The 18412-nt window shown below is 39.3% G+C and overlaps 1 protein-coding gene across 1 annotated transcript; it reads right to left on the bottom strand.

Moving 5' to 3' along the window:
* Positions 1-415: 415 nt before the first annotated feature.
* prorp (protein only RNase P catalytic subunit) lies at positions 416-17939 on the bottom strand. Its single transcript, XM_072365672.1, has 10 exons — positions 17131-17939; positions 16900-17038; positions 16459-16693; positions 15303-15601; positions 14913-14960; positions 14697-14829; positions 5271-5381; positions 999-1147; positions 712-910; positions 416-629 (listed from the first exon to the last, which is right to left on the bottom strand). Exons 1-10 carry the CDS (start codon positions 17561-17563, stop codon positions 501-503), a joined length of 1875 nt encoding a protein of 624 aa, XP_072221773.1. The 5' UTR covers positions 17564-17939; the 3' UTR covers positions 416-500.
* Between the last annotated feature and the right edge of the window lie 473 nt (positions 17940-18412).

Raw genomic sequence — 18412 nt, 5'->3', positions numbered from 1 at the left:
AGAAAGTTATAACTTTGTGATACAAAGTAAAAAATTCTGTAAAAGTAAGTCAAATTTATGTGATACATTTTAAGATAAGAGAAAATGTTGTGGTAGTGAGCCATCATTTTTAAATATTGAGTCAAAATGTTTAAATACTATATGTTGAATTAATTCAAAATTATGAAATACTAAGTCAGAATTTTCAAATAGATAAAAGATAAACAATATTCTGGAAATAAGTCGAAACTTTGACGTAATAAGCCATCATGTTTTACACAGCAAGTCAAAATGTTTCGTTACTTAGTCATAATTCAGACACAAAGTCAGAATATTGAGATACTAAATCAAAGTCTTGACATTATAATAAAAAATTCAGAGATATGTTCATATTCAGTGGAGGAAATGGTATTCCATAAAAAAAAGTATAGGCACCTTATGTGTTTTAAAAGTTTTATTCACAAGTCCACAATTACATCTCTCTCTGTTCACACAGTTTTAATCACAAAGCTTTTGTGTGGTCAGCCTTTTTTCGTGAGACACAACCACCGCTGTGGGACTTCATAAGTGCTCCTGTCCTCCGTGTCGTCGTAGGGAATGTGCCACGAGCCTCCTGTGGTCTGGATGATGGTGTCGTAGCTCAGGATACCCTGTTGACACACGAGCAGGCGGTCACTTTTCATGCCTTATTACTCATAACTCCATCATGTTCATCATCCACCCTCTTCTCACCTGAAATCGGACCCTCCTGCCTGCTAAGACGTACCCATCCACCACCAGCTGATGACCCCTTTGCCACTTGAAGAAGAGGCGCCTCGTGGCCCCGACTGGGAGGCAGGCTTTGTGGTCTCTCATCAAGTCCCTGCTCACAAACCGACAGTGGTTCCCAGAATGCAAAGTGGCATACAGCAGAAAAGGGTCGTCCTCAGAACTGAGACAGACAGACAGGCAGGTGTGAGGTCACGTCATAACAAATGACTAATTTCCCAATATTCCCTTTCATATAACATGATTCTCACATGTTATCAGTAAAAAAGCAGTGGGCCTTCTGCTGGATGAGACTCATGTTCTGTTTGTCCCAGGATCTGGAGGGCCGCAGCATGTGTTTCCTCCCCAGCACCAGAACAGTCAGGCCCTGACGCGCGAACTCCGACACCACCGCCAACAGCTGGAACGCACACAAACGTACCTCAGCGCTTTCAATTGTGCTCATTTTAAGAAGCAAAACATGAACATCTATTATGGAATCTTTGTTGTCAGTACAGATCATCAAATCACCTGCAAGATAAATAGCAAAGATCACACAAGTAGATTAAAATATACTATTTTTTAACATATGACATGTAGTAGATAATCCTTAGAAGAATATCTGCTGATTTAATGCAACAGCAGAAAAAAAAAAGCTGCTGTGAAATGTAAATTTGCTTAATTCTCTCACACAGTTTTGTAACTGTTTATACATGTGGCTGTAATGATGCCGTAGGTCATGTGTAACCCTTTAAAGAAGACATACGAAGGAAAAAAGCTTTGGTTTCAGGACCAGATGTTGCAGTTCCTCGTATGAATCACCTACTTGGAATTTAAGAGTAAGACTGATCCTGCATCCTCACTCAGTGTGGCTGATGAGTTCAAAGGCTTTTGTTTTGCTACTGATAGAAAATTCTCATCAGCAGTCAGATAACTTCAGAAATAAGCTAGATGATGAAGAATAAGCTGCCTTTCTAAAATGTGCTAGTCAGGGTTAACGAACCTCAAGTTCCAGCCTAGAAAACCCAACTTCTAGGCGGCATTGCTTTTGGCATTTCCCATTATGAAGTTGGAAATCCTGCATTTCCAAAGGTAAGCATGTACAAAAACAAGAGAAACATGACAAAAAATACTATCGCCCGTGTAGCACCAGCTCCTAGCGTTAGCCTCTAAAGGCTTAAACAGAAACAGGAGGATCGGACTAACAGTGAAGTCCGGGGTCTATTGAGCCAATTTACAAGGGAGGAATTACGATGTCATTTGCTACCTGCTGGCTGCTCGTTACATTGCTATCTGTGGTTACACAACCGGTTATAACAACCAAGGCCGACTAAATGCAAGACTTGCGACAGTTCGTAGATGAACTGCAGCAGAGGAAAATTACCACTTAGTTTGGTGTGTACAAGTGGGAGCTTCGAGGTTAGGTATTGTATGCTCTTTACTATGGTGATAACAAGCTTTAAGGGTTAATTGTATTTTATCTCCAAATTTATGTTTACATGGTTGAGCAAAGCTGTATGACCGATTTCAAAGGAACCACAGCCAGTATAAGAGACTCAGTCCACCACCTAACACCGACTGCTGTGAACAGAGCCGTAAAGACACAGCTAAAAGGGAGCTGTTGTACTGCCTCTCTGTGGCAGTTTGATGACAGCGTGTCAAAAATATTCCAATTAGGAAATTGTTTCAACTTGTGAAAAAAGGTGCAGGGTGTCATATGTCTCCTTTAAAAGTCATAAAATTGAATTTGTAGCTATGCTATTGGTGAGCCTATGGATCACACTGACACATTTAACTTGGTTAGATGGACTGCAATGGAATTTTGTTATCCACATTTCATGTGTGATTTATCCTAATTACTTTGGGAATTCTCCCACATGAGCTGTCACCTTACCATGGTGGGGGAGTTTGCGTGCCCCAATGAGTCTGGAAGCTATGTTGCCCGGGGCTTTAAGCCCCTGGTAAGGTTACCCAGGGAAAACAGGTCCAAGATGAGGGACCAGACAAAGAACAGCTCACAAGAGCCTCATGATGAAAGATAAAGTTGGACGGTGTCGTCCCTTGCCAGGACGCGGGTCACCGGGGCCCTGGAGCCAGGCCCGGGGGTGGGGCCCGGCAGCGAGTGCCCGGTGGCCAGCCTGTGCCCATGGGGCTCGGTCGGGCTCAGCCCGAACACACGACGCGGGTCCCCCTTCCGACGGGCTCACCACCCGTGGGAGGGGCCAAGCGGGTCGGGTGCAATGTGAGATGCGTAGCAGCTGAAGGCGGAGACCTTGGCGGTCTGATCCTCGGCTACTGAAGCTAGCTCTTGGGACATGGAATCGGTGCAGCATCCGCAGTGTTGCGGGCTCTGCACCAACCCGTCGTTGTGAAGAAGGAGCTGAGCCCCGGAGAAGCGGTAGATAATGGATGGATGGATGGATACTTTGGGAATTTCCTATGTTATTTTGTGGCTGTAAGTGAAAGATCATAACAACTACTGAATAGATAGCCCCTTTATTTCATACAACTATTCGTGTTTCAGTGCGGATAAACCGTAAATTGTACTTTGGTTCCTTTGACTTTTCATAAAGCATCATTATCAGGTAAAAATCTGAATTATTACAACGCTTTGGTTGTATAACGGCGTGCGCAAAACATTGATCAAAGTGTCTGTTAATGCGAATAGTTAAGAGAGAAAAAGATGGCCTGATCAGTCAAAGATAAAACAGTTTTTTCATCTCTAAATAAAGGACACATTTTTATTTCCATCCTTTCAAAATGCCAAAAATGGAAAATAGCCCAAAGCAACAAATTTGGCCCCCTTTATGGTCCGTTTGTGGTAATGCCCCCTTTGGCAACCATCACTTGTAACTTGTAAACTCTTTCTGAAGCCTGTTAAGAGTCTTTCACTTCTTGTTTGGGGGATTTTTGCTGGTTCTTACTATAAAAGTCCTCTCGCTCTGAGAGATTAATGGGCCTTCTTGCATGCACTGCTCCTTTGATGTCTGTTCACAGATTTTAGATGATGTTAATGACGGCGGACCATGAGGGTCATGGCTAAACCTTCAGACTGCTCCTCTTGCAGTAGTCTCATGTGGATTTTGTGGCGTGTTTAGGATCTTTAAAAGAAGCCATCCTTTTTTCATATTCAGCTTCAGTGTGATGTCTGGTTATTTGTTTAACCCGTTCAGTAAAATGCTACCCGTCAGCGATCCATCGCTTGTATAACAGTTGGAGAGTTATTGTGAAATTCTGCACCTCTTTTCTAACACGATGGTCTTTGGTTCTTTGCAGTAAGATATTTCTATTTTAATATCATCAGTTTGAAGAACTGGGAAGTTTTGAGGCTAAATTTTGTGGTGAGGAAGCAGAGCGACGGCGGTTTTGTTCTGATGACTCTCCGATGAAGGACATATTTGTGCAGGGTTGCATGGTGGTTAGTACTGTCGCCTCACAGCAAGAGGGTTCCAGGTTCGATTCCTGGCTGGGCCCTTTCTGTGTGGAGTTTGCCGTCCAAAAGCATGCATGTTAGGTTAATTGGTGTCTCTAAATTGATTGGTCATTTGTCTCTGTGTGGCCCTGTGATGGCTGGGATAGGCTCCAGCCCCACTGCGACCCTACAGTTGGATTAAGCGGGTATAGAAAATGGATGCAGTCAAACAGAGGCTTTGATTTGTCTTTCTAGTAATCCTACAATTTTCTCTAATGGTTTGAACTGAACAACTGAGTTGTATCTTTTATTTTTCCGAGAGCTAGACAGCTGCTGAGAGCTCATGGCCACTTTGGGTTTCTTAACGACGGCTGTGACATCAACACGCTGATTAAGGTCTGACATGGTGCTCCTTTTCTTTTTAATACACTCTAAACTTCTACAAAACAAAAATAGGACTCAAATCTTCCTTGAACAGTTTAATCTTTAAACTTTGGCCTTTTGAAAACACTCGTCTGTTCACAGTAACAGGGGTGTTAAAACTTCTGCATGCTGCCTTATTTGGTGTTAGCATTACACTGTGTTGACTTCACTATTTCACTGGGTTCAGCATGTATTTTCATCCGTAAAGCTGATCACTGATTTCATCCACGCAGGTATTTGAATAAAAACTCCTGTCAATGGTCTTGATGTAAATTTTTGTGCGTTTGATTTTCATAATTTATATAGCTTTCCCACAACTACACCAGATGACAAGATATGGAAATAAGCTTATCTGTCTGTACTTTCCTGTGTTACAGCAGCACAATATATGAGAAAAATGTGAGACACACACATCCAGACAGACAGACAGACAGATGTGGGCTGGCAGACAAGTAGGTCAGGTGTTGGTAAAAATCAGGTATTGCCCAGTTATAAAAGCAAACATCTCACATTCAGGGTTTGTCATTATGAAACAGAAAACAGAAAACCCCATGTGTTGGACAGACGTACATGTAGGAAAAAACCACTCAAATCTAGAAAACTGCGTGTATGTGTCTGCAGCACGACCACACACAGGACACATCTTGCAAAATATTCGACTGTTAACTAAATACATTTTGTGTGCATGAGCGTCTGTGTATATTCTCACCATCTCTGACTGCTTGCTTTTATCTTTGTTGATGTTTGCGACATTCAACCCATCTACGACCACATCAAAAGCCGGCTTCCTCTTCACAAACGCCTTGAAACGCTCCAACTCCTGAACACACACAATCAGACAAAAAATAAATCAGACATATGATAAATAGAGAAATTATAACCAGAGAAAAGTCAGTCAGCAGACAAGTAAATACATAGAAAGTGATTCAAATAGATAGCTTACACACCACATCACGGCTTTCATATCTAAAAAGACTCAGTAGAACGTGGAAATGTAAACAAAAAGCTTCATAGAGATCTAATAATAAAAATATGTGAAATAGTAGCTGAGTGAGCCTGTACAGCAGAACCAGGAGCTAATATAGCATGCTAAAGTGCTAAAAAAACAAGCTTATATTTAGCCATCAGACAACCAGTCTGCATTAGCATACCAATGTTTAAATAGGCCAACTAAACCCAAAGTACAACTAAGATTGATGAGAATTGTTTTTAGTGCTGAAGTATTCTTCCTCCTTTTAAAACACTCTGGCATCAAAATCAGCATGATTTACCTCCAGGTGTGGTGACTAATTTTCATGCTAATCCTCCACATGGTTACTGTTTGGCCTAAATTATCTTCACTTAATCACGATCAAACAGAAACTATTCATGTTTGGAGTCATCATAGACTTTAATTCGCATAAAGTGTACATTACAAATGAAAGAACTGACGCTCGTGTTCTCACCAATACCAAGAAAGCAGATCTTTACCCTGCATTCCTATGAGTCTCAGTTATGATTCACGAGTCTTTCTGAGACTTCACAGAGCACTGGACCTCAGGCCCAAATTACATTTCTGCTCAGTGGTTTCGTCCTGAGCCTCTCAGATCAACTCCGAACTAAACACGAACACACAGCCTGTCATTTCCAAGCTGCACATATTTGGAACAAACTACCAGAGGTCGATCTGTACTAGTTTTTTTCCCTTTTTGGTACCGTAACTAAAATTCCATTTGTCTTTTGTTCTAATATAGTTTCTTGTGATTCCCCTCAATGCTTATTAAAGCTTTGTTATTTAAAGGGACTTGCCTTGAGATATTTTAGTCTTGAACCAAAATGGTTTACCAACTGACAGGCAGGCGTTGCCCTGCTGAGAGCTGAGCTGCTACTGAGGCCATAAATGACAATAAAACTGCTGAAGATGGGTGAGATATTAACTGGTACATATCTGAGCATATGTCCTCTCTAATTGGCCATCTCCTGGTTGTAAAAGCCACTCATAACATCTTTAAACACACAAAGAGCTCACTCATTAGTAAATTACCAGCAATAAAAGCTGACCATTTAGCTGTGCGAGTACTGAAAATGTCTGCAGAGCTCTCTAAAAACAACATCAGCAGTTTGCTCCTTCTTGGAGTTAGGAAGCTAATCTGAACTCCACCCGTGAGGCCTGATGGCTGGCTGGTTTTCTCTCTGGCTGATCTCAGGCCTGCCAGTGAAACAAATGGTAGTGAGATGGCCAGCTGGCAACAGAACTGTTCAACAATGCAGAACTTTGTGTTCTCAAAAAGATTCAAAGGTTGTAAAACTGGATGATTTTATGATTTTTCTTTTTGCTCCACATGTGATAACAGCGTTAACCATCTTTAGCATTATTGCATATTACTGTATGGGCACCGTTCGGACATGCTTAATTGCATCTAATACTTCCTTTAAAAAGCCCCGTATACAGTATGGTTCCGAAAAAAACTGAAGTGAAAAGACATCTGCAGCTGTTCAGCGCCTTTAGCGTCATTTCACATTACAGCAGCTCTTAAAAATGCAACAAACAGCCGTGTGATTTGTTTAAAGTTTTCCTGTGCACTGCAGAGAATAAGGAAAGCGTCATCTACATGCAGGGGGCTGTACCTCCACCTGGGAGCTCGTCTGCGTCTTCGGTTCTGAGCCACAGCTTTGAACCAATAACAGGAAAGTTGTGATGAAGCTTAGAATAGGCCTAAGGCACAGGAACATTGCTGCTGCTTTCGCTTTTAGGTAGCACTGATATGGAAATGGGCTGCTGTGAATTCCCCAGGACTTGAAACTTGACTCTGTGAATTATGATTAACTTTCAATCAAAATGTAAAAAAGGTTTGTAATTTTCCTCCCCTGATGGAAGTTTAAACACCTGCCTGACCCCACTGAGGCTCTCTTATCTGTTTCCATTGCGTAAATACACCAAACCACCGTTCATGTTAATTAATTCTGCAACAATAAGCGGTTCGTCATTAGCGGTTGAGATGAGGCAGATGAGTGACTGGGAGAGGATTCCAGAAGAAAAGAGCCGATGCGTATTTAGGCTTTAAGAAAAAGAGACAGAAATCACATTTATGGAGACAAAGAGGAGATTAAGGGTAGAAGAAGAAAGGAGAGAGGGATGGAGACAAAGTCCAGCATAATTATCCAGGGACTTTCCAGAGTTGATATCTGAAACCAGCTCATTGTGCTGCTGTGGATAATATGACTGCTTAAAACACACACACACACACACACACACACACACACACACGCTTACATCTGCACTTGCATACAAAAGCTCATAGAGCGACTTACGCAGAGCATTATGTCAAACAGAATAAAAGTATTCTGTACACATCTATGATGAGATCACCACTGACAGATTGAACTAACCCAGAGCTCCAGAATATAACCTTAATTAAAACCTGTCAACCTGAAAAAAAACCCTGTTTTGACGTAACATAGCATCTAATGCGTAAAATTTTATTTATATTTCATAATCCACGTGCAAGTAAAGGTATGACATGCGGACATAATCAGCTGCATCTTTTCATACTTTGCATTGTAGAATCATTTGCCATGAGAACAGATTTCCAAATGTTATACAAAAGAAAAAACTACTCAGTAGAAAAACTATAATTATAATAACTTAGTTCTTCACATTTTAAATTTTTTTTTGGTCAATATTTGATCAAAATTAGTATCAAAGTAAGATAGAAACTCCGGCAGATTGTCCTCTTAATAACATCATATTGGGGCACTACTTTTGTAATCAAGAACAGGGTTTTTATTCTAAACAGAGGAGAGCATCATGGGAAAATCCAGTCACATCAATCTAATCACAAGCACATTCGAAAACAAGCGTTGATCAAAGTGTTGTACAACTAAAAGGCTAAATGGGTAAAATAACAATATATTTAAAAGAAACAGGACTCAAGGTGATTTAAATGCCAAATAAATAAAAAGTCGAGCGTTAGTGAGGTCTAAATATGAGGAGACAGGCAGCAGCTACAGTAAAAAGCAGATGCAGCCAGATGCAGCTGGTCAGGCAACCTCAATGTGGCCTCTGGGTCGTGAAAAGTTCAAATATCCGAGAAGTGAAAAAGAGCGAATGATGAGAACTCAAAATTAATTCTAAAATGCATTCGGGGCCAGTATAAGAAGCTGGTTTGTGCTTCTCAGGAGTCGAGTTGAGGAATTTTGGAAAAGAAAGCAGAAACTGGCCGATACCCAAACATTTGGAAAGACCCTCAGCTGGAAGAAGCTGTAAATGTAAAGGTGTGGACAGAAAGCACCCCCAGCTTTACCGTTTCAAAATAAAAATGAAAAATGTCCTGAAGAAAAAGTTCAGTCAGTTCAGCAACTATCACACCTTGTAAGAAACTTTCTGTAGCAGCTAGGAGTCTTTTTGAGGGTATTTTCACACATTATTTTTGGCCATCTTGAACACACTGCTTTTTTGAGGCCGATGCACAGACTTTAGATAACTGTGAGGGCCATGGAAAGGTAGTGGATTTTCTGGTACAACTCTTCGATCTTGCAGTTATTGTATATTGTTGTATCTGACTGAAACGATCATTCCTTCTGCCACCTGAGTATTTGTCACGCTGACAAATGAAGAGGTGTTCTTTTCATTCAATTCTGCTTCGATTTACTAAATAAGGACAAAAAACGTCTTCATTTCACAGGACACGGGACTTTTCCCGATGACTCATTCATGAAGGTCATATTTGTTCTTTTGGTTTACGATTTCTTAAATATTTCTTGCACTCAAACAATGTTTTTAATTGGATTTTCTACAATCCTACAAGCATTTCTCTCAAAGTTTCTTGGTCTTTTCGACCTCAAACTGCTCTCCACTGCTCAGTTTTTACTCTAGCCAACATTTCCTAATAATTCATAAAGCTTTCTACATTATTACATGGTGCTCCTTTCACTTTTTTCACACTAAATTCTTACAAAACAGAAATACTAACCATGGTTAAAATGTTCAATTTGACTGATCATTTGGTTGTAGCATCAATGCACAGGTTGATACAGCTGAAAATGTGACTTATCTATGGATCTATGTGAGCCTAAAAATACACCGTCCTTTCCTGTAAGCTGTGACAACTGCAATAGTAACCATATACAAACAAAACGACTGCTCCTCTTCTCACACTCAGCCTCGCTTCCGTCATCTGTTGCTTCATTGTTGTCTGAAGCACTCTGTTTGCCCTTAATATGAATTTGCCTTTAATGAGGAATTAATAAACTCTTCCTCTGTCTGTCTGCTTGGCAGGAGGTCGTTACGGTCCAGATTCACATGGTGCTCTACATGCTGGAAATCCCCTTAGTTTAACTAGCTATTCCGCCCACAAACTCCCCCTGACTACTGAAAAACATAAAGGAGCACATGCAAAACTTGCTCTCTAGTCATAAATTAAACATGGAATATTATTAGTTAGATATTGCTTGCGTTGCCAAGATTCTTTTTGGAGATTTTCCATTGAAATTCACATTTGCTTTGCAGATTTATAGATACTGAGGCATAAAAAAATACAGCCAGTAAATTCCAATCTGATGAAAAGCTTGGCTCTTCACACAGACAGTGCACACATGCGTGCAAGATGAATGACTCTCCTCATGTGGTTGTAAAAGAAGCATAAAAATATTTTCCTAATTCTGTGTAACATCGCCTTTGCTATATGTAGACACCCCACAACTGTCTGTGGGATTCAGCTGCTTATCAAACAGGTGGTGAGTCCCACATATTTGCTAGTGATTACGCTGAATGTCCGACACTCACATTGATATATTGAGCCTTCAGCACACTACATTTGTTTCCCATGACAAGAGAAGTATAGATCACTTTCATTCGAAAGCATGCAAATTATATCATTTCCATTTTATGCAAAAGCATTTCCCCTAAACAAGTACATAAAATGTAGTTTCTTTGCTTTCTTGCTGACTTTCAGATGAGATGATTGATTCTACATTCAACAAGCATAGCTGGATGGTAACGAAATCTACAAAGTACATATAAAAAAAAAGAATATTTGTGACTTCTTTCATGCAAAACATACACATAATAAGCTTTGATATAATAACACATTTGAACAAATTAAGCAAATCAGGGCAGATAAACTTTGTTAGCTTAATGCTAACCTAACTGGCTGTTGTCAGCACTGCAAATCCTAAGTAAAGTAAAATTTTATTTGTATTGCACCTTTCAAGATAAATATCACAGTAATTCACAGTAAAATGCTTGAACATGAAACATAAGTCAACCAAAAGCAAGTTTAACTGCTTTTTAAAAGAGACCACAGAGTTCACAGATCTCAGGCTCAGAGGGAGAGAGATCTTTAGTTCTCAGCCTTGTTTGATGCACAGCCAGCAGGCCCTGATCACATGACCTCAGTGGGGGATGTATGGATGTAAAAGTTCTCTGATGTGTCAATGCAGAGCTCTAAAAGTCAGAACCAGGATCTTAAAGTTGACTGAAGTTGATGGGGAGCTGGTGCAGCTGAATTAGTAACAGCGTGACATGTGAGTGACTCAGAGGACTCAGTTAGAAGCAAATTTAGAAACCAAAGAGTTTTACAAAGAATTCCAATAATCCAGAAGTGATTCAAGATTCAAGTGATGCATGAAGAAGAATCTCTAGTTCAGAGCGTGACACATTGAGACTTAACTGCAATATTTCTTAAGTAATAAAAAAAGAGCAAGTGAGTATCCAAAGTGAACGCTGAGTGGAAAGTTACCCCAACATTCCTGATAGAAGATTTAGCAAAAGAAGCAAGGGGACCAAGAGTTTCCATGACTTTAGACACAAATCAGCCAGGGGCACAAACAAGGACTTCTGTCTTATTCACACTTATGCAATATCTGTAGCTTAGAAACATCTTGGGGCTTAAAAGAGATATATAATTGAATGTCATTTGCATAGAAGTGAGAGGATATGTCCTTAAAAGTGCTCAAAGTGCTAAAGAGGGAGCATTTATAACTGAAACATTATACGTCCCAAAACAGAACCTTGTGGCACACCGTGGGCAAGATAAGTGGAAGAGGAACTGTACTTAGAAGCAGCCGTAGGCAATGATTATTCAGAGAAATATGACGCAAGCCACTCCAAAGCAAAGCCCGATATTCCCAACCAGTAACGTAGACTATCGAGCATAATGTGTTGGGCAACAGCATCAAAGACAGAGGTCAAGTCAAGATGTCACTGGAGACTCTAAGATGTTTCTGTCGAATGAATTCTGCAAAATCTGTCTTAGCAATAAACGGTTACTTTTATATGGTCAGTGGCTGCTAAATAGAGTGGGTGGGTGGATGACAGCTTTTTTTTTTTTTTTTTAAAACAAACACTTGACCAGATAACCAGCGAATGTTGATTATACTGAGCACACAGGGACAGATAGACTCAAAGGCATTTTTTAACATAGTTGAAGGTAAAAAAATCAAGAGTACACAATCTTCATTTGAAAAAATTGGGACATTTGATGGAAGATGAGTAACAATATCAGGAATTCTTTTCAATATGAACGCTTTAAACCGCAAATAGTGTCATTTATCTAAGTGGAAGACTTTGAAACAAGAGCTAGTCTCATTTTAAAAGGACAGACTTTATCTGAAATGGATGATTATTAAAAAGGTTTGTTTGGAGATCTACATGATTATGAGGGGAAAGTGGAAATAAATTAAAAGTGTCGGAAACATTTATCAGCAGGAAAGGAGTTTAAGATGCGTGAGTGAACGAGAAAAGACAAGTTTAATAGAAAGCAGTGATGCAATATACTGAGATAAAAAGGTCCTCAGAATAAATACAGTCAATATTTAAACCCAAAGTGAAAATGAGGCCCAATGTGTGACCTTTGGTATGTTGCATGCTGGTGCATCAGTGTAAACCCTAAAATGGCAAACTGTTGTTTTGTTTATCTTCTGTCATCATAACAATTATTTGGTTTTTTTGCTGTGAGTAAAGATGGTATGATTTAAGGTGACTTTTTTCTATAAAACTGGAGTCTAAACAACGTCCTGTTAATCAACAGAAAGCCCTGATTTCCAGTTAATAACCTTAACCCAGTAAAACAAGTCAGTCTATAACTTAGGGCCACAAAACCTGGCTGAGTAAATGTAAAAGTTTTATCATCATGTGTCTTGGACTAATTGTTCAATATCAAACTCACACAATCCCAGCCCAAAGCACAGATTCAGTAAAGTCTTTTAGACAGAAGAGCAAGATCAGAACTGTGCCTGATGCTAACTTTTCTAAAATCTCTAAAATAAAATCTCTAAAATAAAGATCAGTGCAGATGGTGTTTTACTTTCACTCATCTAGAGTTAAATAAGTTGTTTCAGCAGCTCATAGTCCGTTTCAGATCACCTCCAGCCTGCTGGATGTGGACCAATGATGCCACCTAGCAGACGTTAGCAAGAAACAGCTAGAAGGCTAATGTAGCATGTTGCTAAAGAGAAGTTTGGTTTTAATATTTGCCTTAAAAAGACAATGTTTACATATTTATGATGACATGGAAATTTGACTTTCAACAATTTCTAATTTACAACTGTTTCTAATTCACAAGTGCTTTGTCATTTACAGTTTTGAAAAAATAATACTTTAAACTGAACATAGCTTTAACCTAAAATGTATTCACAAAGACAGCAAACTGTATCTATAGGTCCTGTTTTCATATTCAATGGAAAACCAGCACAAATTAGTTTATATTTCTCAATATCAACATGTGCACTTTAAATATATTTTTTATTCCATTTTTTTCATTTCTAAATTAAATAGAAATTACTTAAACAGACTTGAAAGATGCCTTTTTACATTAGATGCTGAAAAAAACATTCTTTATTTGCTGGTTCTTTTTATTTTCCAAATTTCAGATCTGAGCTTCTTTCAGACTAGTGGACAGAAAACATCCAAAAAACTTGGCCATTATCCCATCCAGTATCCAAAGATACATTTTATTTTTATGGGATAACTCATTTGTATATCACAAGCACTGCACCAAGATTTCAAGTGTAGATAGGCCAGAATAATTTTGTCTGGACTTTGTAATAACTGAACTTAAAATTGTTGATAAAACCTCCATTTATTAACTCTGTGACTCTAAGTATACTTAAAGAAATACTGTACAAAAAAATAGACTGCAAGATGAGCTAGACTGACTTATAACAAGAGAGCAAGCAGCGCACTACCCTGTTAATTCATCAACTTTTCTCAGAAAAGTTTTTGCTTTCTTAATCACAAATATTTCCTACATGGCATTGAGACAGTGACTTGTGAGAGCAAACACTTTTGCATGCTCTCATTTTTTTTCTGTAATCACACCCTGTCAGACTGTGTTGATAAACTGATGGGATTAGTGTGCCCTGGTCAAACGTGTCTTGTCTCATTTTCTATAATTACTGTAATTGTCAACAGCCCTCAGATTAGCTCTGATGTTTTCTTAATCATAAAACAAAATGTTCCCATGTTTCCAATCCAGGAATTTCCCTTCCCCGCCTCTCAGAATATTTCAAAATCGGCATGTGACAGGGAATATTTTTAGCTGTAGTCTACAATCTGACATAGATAATCAGGTAATAATTATATTTTTGACCATCATCGTGTCAACTGTAAAATGTTATACTGCATATGTTATCATTAAAATTATTGATTCAGGAGTGTTTACACTTATCCAGGTTTTCAGTTTGTTTCCTGTTTTATAATCTGGTCATTGTTACAGGTAGTTTGTTCATATATTATCCTTAGCCTGATTTATAAGATATATGTGGGGGATATTTAGGTTTTCGTGAATGTTGACAGCATTTTCTGATCTTTGCTGTGTTAAAAAGAGATCTCTGTAAAACTTTTAGTTGTAAATTGTAAAAATAAAGTAAGAAGAACTTTGATTACATTCAGATTTGCTTATTTAAAAAGGCCATACCTCTTTTTTATGTCTAAACAGACTTTTAGGAACCGTTCGTTGCTGATCTTTCTCGCTGAACTTTTGATGGCGATAAACAAATTCTTCATCTAATCACGTTTTCATTTTCTTTTTAAACTAGGGCATAAACAAAACCTCACGCATCAGGTAATGAAGCGTCTCCTTTCAAAAGCATATGACCTCTGAAGACCTGTAGAGACTTTTTAGAAATCTGTCTTTATGTGTGCATGTGTGTCTACCTCTGGAGTGGTCTTGTTGAAAACATCTCGCCCCTGAATTATATCAGCCATCACTCTGTCTTTGAGCTCTTGATACTCCCCCTCAGTCAGCTGAATGGATTCCAGTTCTGACCCACAACACCCACACACTCCCCTAAACACACAAAAACATTCACATGCATAAAGTACACATAGTATCTCAGTGAATCTACGTAAAAACCAGAGTCGAATCATTACTTTGGGGTTGCGCTGGTCCAGATGCCTTTCCATTTCTGTCCTGTGAGACTGAATTCAGGGAGGAGGAAAGAGAGAAAAAAGAGATGAAAGACAAAGGAGGCAATGAATACTTCATACAGCAGGAAAAGAAAATGTTTCCAGAACAAATGTCAGACTGTGATACAGCTGTAAATGATAAAATGCACAAAAAGGCCTCATTAATGTGAATTTTCTTCCAAAGTTGAAGTTTATTGACCCAGTTTTTGTTTAGAAGTAGCTCTTTCAAGTTAAACTAGCCATCCAATAATGTGGATGCTTGCATAATAATACAAGTAATACATTCTATTTTATCATGATGCTCGTCCATTCTCAGCTTTCCACCTAAACTCCTGCGTCTTTATCCCTTTATACCTTTCAAACCAGCTCTTGATGCTGCTGGCAACATTGTGTGGGGGGTGGATCTGGTTGTTCCTCATGTGCAGCAGAATTCCCAGCAGCCTCTCCTGCTGTTCCGTCTCACACATAACCGCATCGCCGACATCCTCCTTAGTCTTCTTCGCTCCTGTAAACAGAATGTCCCAGGTCTCCATGTGTGGGCTCAGTCCCTTTTCCATTAATTCATCATAAAGTTCCCAGGCAGTGGTCATGTCACTGTTTCGCACTGCCGCTGCGATGACATCGCCATAGTTGCGTGGTGATGGGGTAAAAACCTTTTTGGGATGACAACAGAAACTCATATGATATATGATGATATAAAGAAAGCACAATCCCAATTCCAACAAAGCTGGGACGCTGTAAATGTAAATTGAAATAGAATGCTATGATTTATAAATCTCATGAACCAATATGTTATTCACAATAGGACATAGAAAACATATCAGGTGTTAAAAGTGAAGCATTTTACTATTTCATCTAAAATGTTATGTCATCTTGAATTTGATGGCAGCAACACGTCTCAAAAAAGACGGGACGGGCAAAACAAAAGGCTGGAAAAGTACGTGAGGGCTTCTGACAAGAAACCAGAGGAACATGTTGCAACTAACTAGGTTATTTGGCAACAGGTCAGTGACATGACTGGGTATTAAAAGAGCACCTTAGAGAGCCAGAATCTCTCAGAAATAGAGAAGAACAATAAATTTCATTAAAAAAACATGTAGAATAATGTTCTAATATAATATCATCCAAAGATTCAGACAATCTGGAGACATCTCTGTGAACAGGGACACAGCTGATTCTGTCCTGGAAATCACTGCATGGGCTCAGGAACACTTCCAGAAATCAGTGTCTGTGGCTGGTTTCCTCAGTTCCAGATGTTTACAGATGTTGTTTAAAAAAAGAGGGGATGCTACACAGTGGGAAACATGGACCTGTACCAACTTTTATTTAGACGTGTTGCTGCCATCAAACTCAAGATAAGCTGATATTTTTCATAAAAATTATTGCATTCTGCTTTTATTTACATTTTACACAGCGACACCAAACCTTGTAGGAATTGAGGTTCGATATACGCTAGACTGGCTGTTTTATCAAATATTATTCTTTTTGAACAAGGGAATTAACTGTTCACCTTCTTCACGTCTTGCAGGATGCTGAGAGCCTCCTTCCATCGCTCCGTCCGGCTGAAGGATTTAATAAAAAGACTGGAGGCTCCTGTGTCCAAAGAAGGGAAACTTCCCAGCATGATGTTGTAGACATCAAACACCTCTGCATCGTGGTCGCCACTCACACACAGCGTTAGATATCGTAGCAGCAGCTCATAAGACAGCGTGCCTGTTTCAATGGCCACAAAAGTCAGCAGGGACCTGTGACAGAGAAACTACATGTTTTTATGTGCATTCTTTATTAAGGCTTTTCACTTGACTTTCTTACATGTTCATCTTTTAAGATGTACATATATTCATATTCTAAAATTACTACATAAAATTTGAATGCTTCTGTCTAATAAAGGGAAATCTGGACATCAACCTTGAGTCAATAAATGTGAAGTATACTCTAATGCTCCTCTTACTTCGCGATATCCAGGTCTGCCCCAGAGGTGAACAACGCACTCATCATCCGGATGTCAAAACGCTCATGATTTCCCAGAGACTCTTTCAGCTTCTTCCACTCTGCAGGAGTGAGTGGCTGGTCAGGAGGCTCCAACCTTCCTGTGAAACACCTGTGCTTTAATGCAGGAAACTCAAACGAGAGAGTGCTGGTAAATCAGAAACTTTATCTGAACGCCCACAAAACCCTGTACCTGAACTTCTAGTTGTCCTGAGTTCAGGCTCTTCCTGCTGCTCTTCACTCTCAGAGACTAGCGATGCCTTTCTCTTCAGCATATCTGCCGTCCTCTTTGCTGTCCCGGCAGCAAACACAGATTTGGTAAAAGAAGGCTTCTGTTGATAAGTAGACCTCTTATTTCTTCCATCTGCTGCATCATCCCATAACTCTTTCCTGCCCTGACTGATGGCACCTTGTCCACCAGGCTGTCGAGTGTTCCTTTTATCTGTCTGTCTGCCTCCCAGGTTTTGGTTTGTGTCTCTTGTGCCCAGAAAGCGTGCTGAAGAAGACAGCTGCGGTGGTTGCCATAGACAAGTCTTTACTGTGAAAAAAGCTGGACGTTCTTGGTGAAAGAAAGGCTGTAAGGGCTTTAAAAATACTCTGACTTTTAACAACAAGGGAGAGCCCATGTTAGGATGTTTAACCTCTGGGCTTGTAATAATTTAATACTAAGCTTCTCATTCACATCAGCTATACAGCTCCAATAATCCAGCACGTATATTCTTTATAATAGATAGAGAAACTTTTATTTCCTGAACCAACTAATCACAAAAGGCACATTCTGTTAGTTACATGACTCAATAACCTGACAATGACAGTAGTCACTTAAAGCGATAGTTCTTTACTTAAAACGAGGTGTCACCCTCTTGTTGGCTCTGGAGAGCATTTTAATTGTAGTTACCTAATAATAAACGCGAATTCCACAATATATCCAAACCGAGCTACTATTTCAGTTTCTTTGCAGCTATAGCTGACGGAAGGCATGACTCCTGGTCGCACACTATTCCGTCATCAATACCAGACTCATTTGTGTTGCTGCTTTCATGTATCTCGGAAATACGAAATTCTAATTCAAAATCATATCTTGTCATGTTATTTGTCTTGTGGTGTATTTAATCGAGAACAGCTTAAGTCCAGTCCAAAAGTTAGTCTGAAAGCCGTTCTTAAGCGGAATTAAGTAAAAATTCAGTGTTCATAAACATTCATTTGGCGTCTTCCTCTAATTTTCCAGAATGGACACCTAAAGTTCATACTTCCTGGTTAGTCCGAATGCAGCATGAGATATGTCATAAATTTCAAAACAAAAGCACAAAACCGACAAAATCCCCTTAGTTTAGGATGTTTACCCGTATCGTGTAATACTTTAAAATTATATCCATTTTAGTAGATCTACATAAATGTGTGGACATCGTACATGATACAGTACCGTTTATTTAGGCGCCACTTTTTATTTTGAAACAAACATCTCACCGGAAGCG

This window comes from Leuresthes tenuis, unplaced genomic scaffold (assembly GCF_036924035.1).
Source record: "Leuresthes tenuis unplaced genomic scaffold, fLeuTen1.0.hap1 SCAF_15, whole genome shotgun sequence".
NCBI lineage: Eukaryota > Metazoa > Chordata > Actinopteri > Atheriniformes > Atherinopsidae > Leuresthes > Leuresthes tenuis.
The sequence above is the reverse complement of the archived record's forward strand: the minus strand, read 5'-3'. Positions and strand labels throughout refer to the sequence as shown.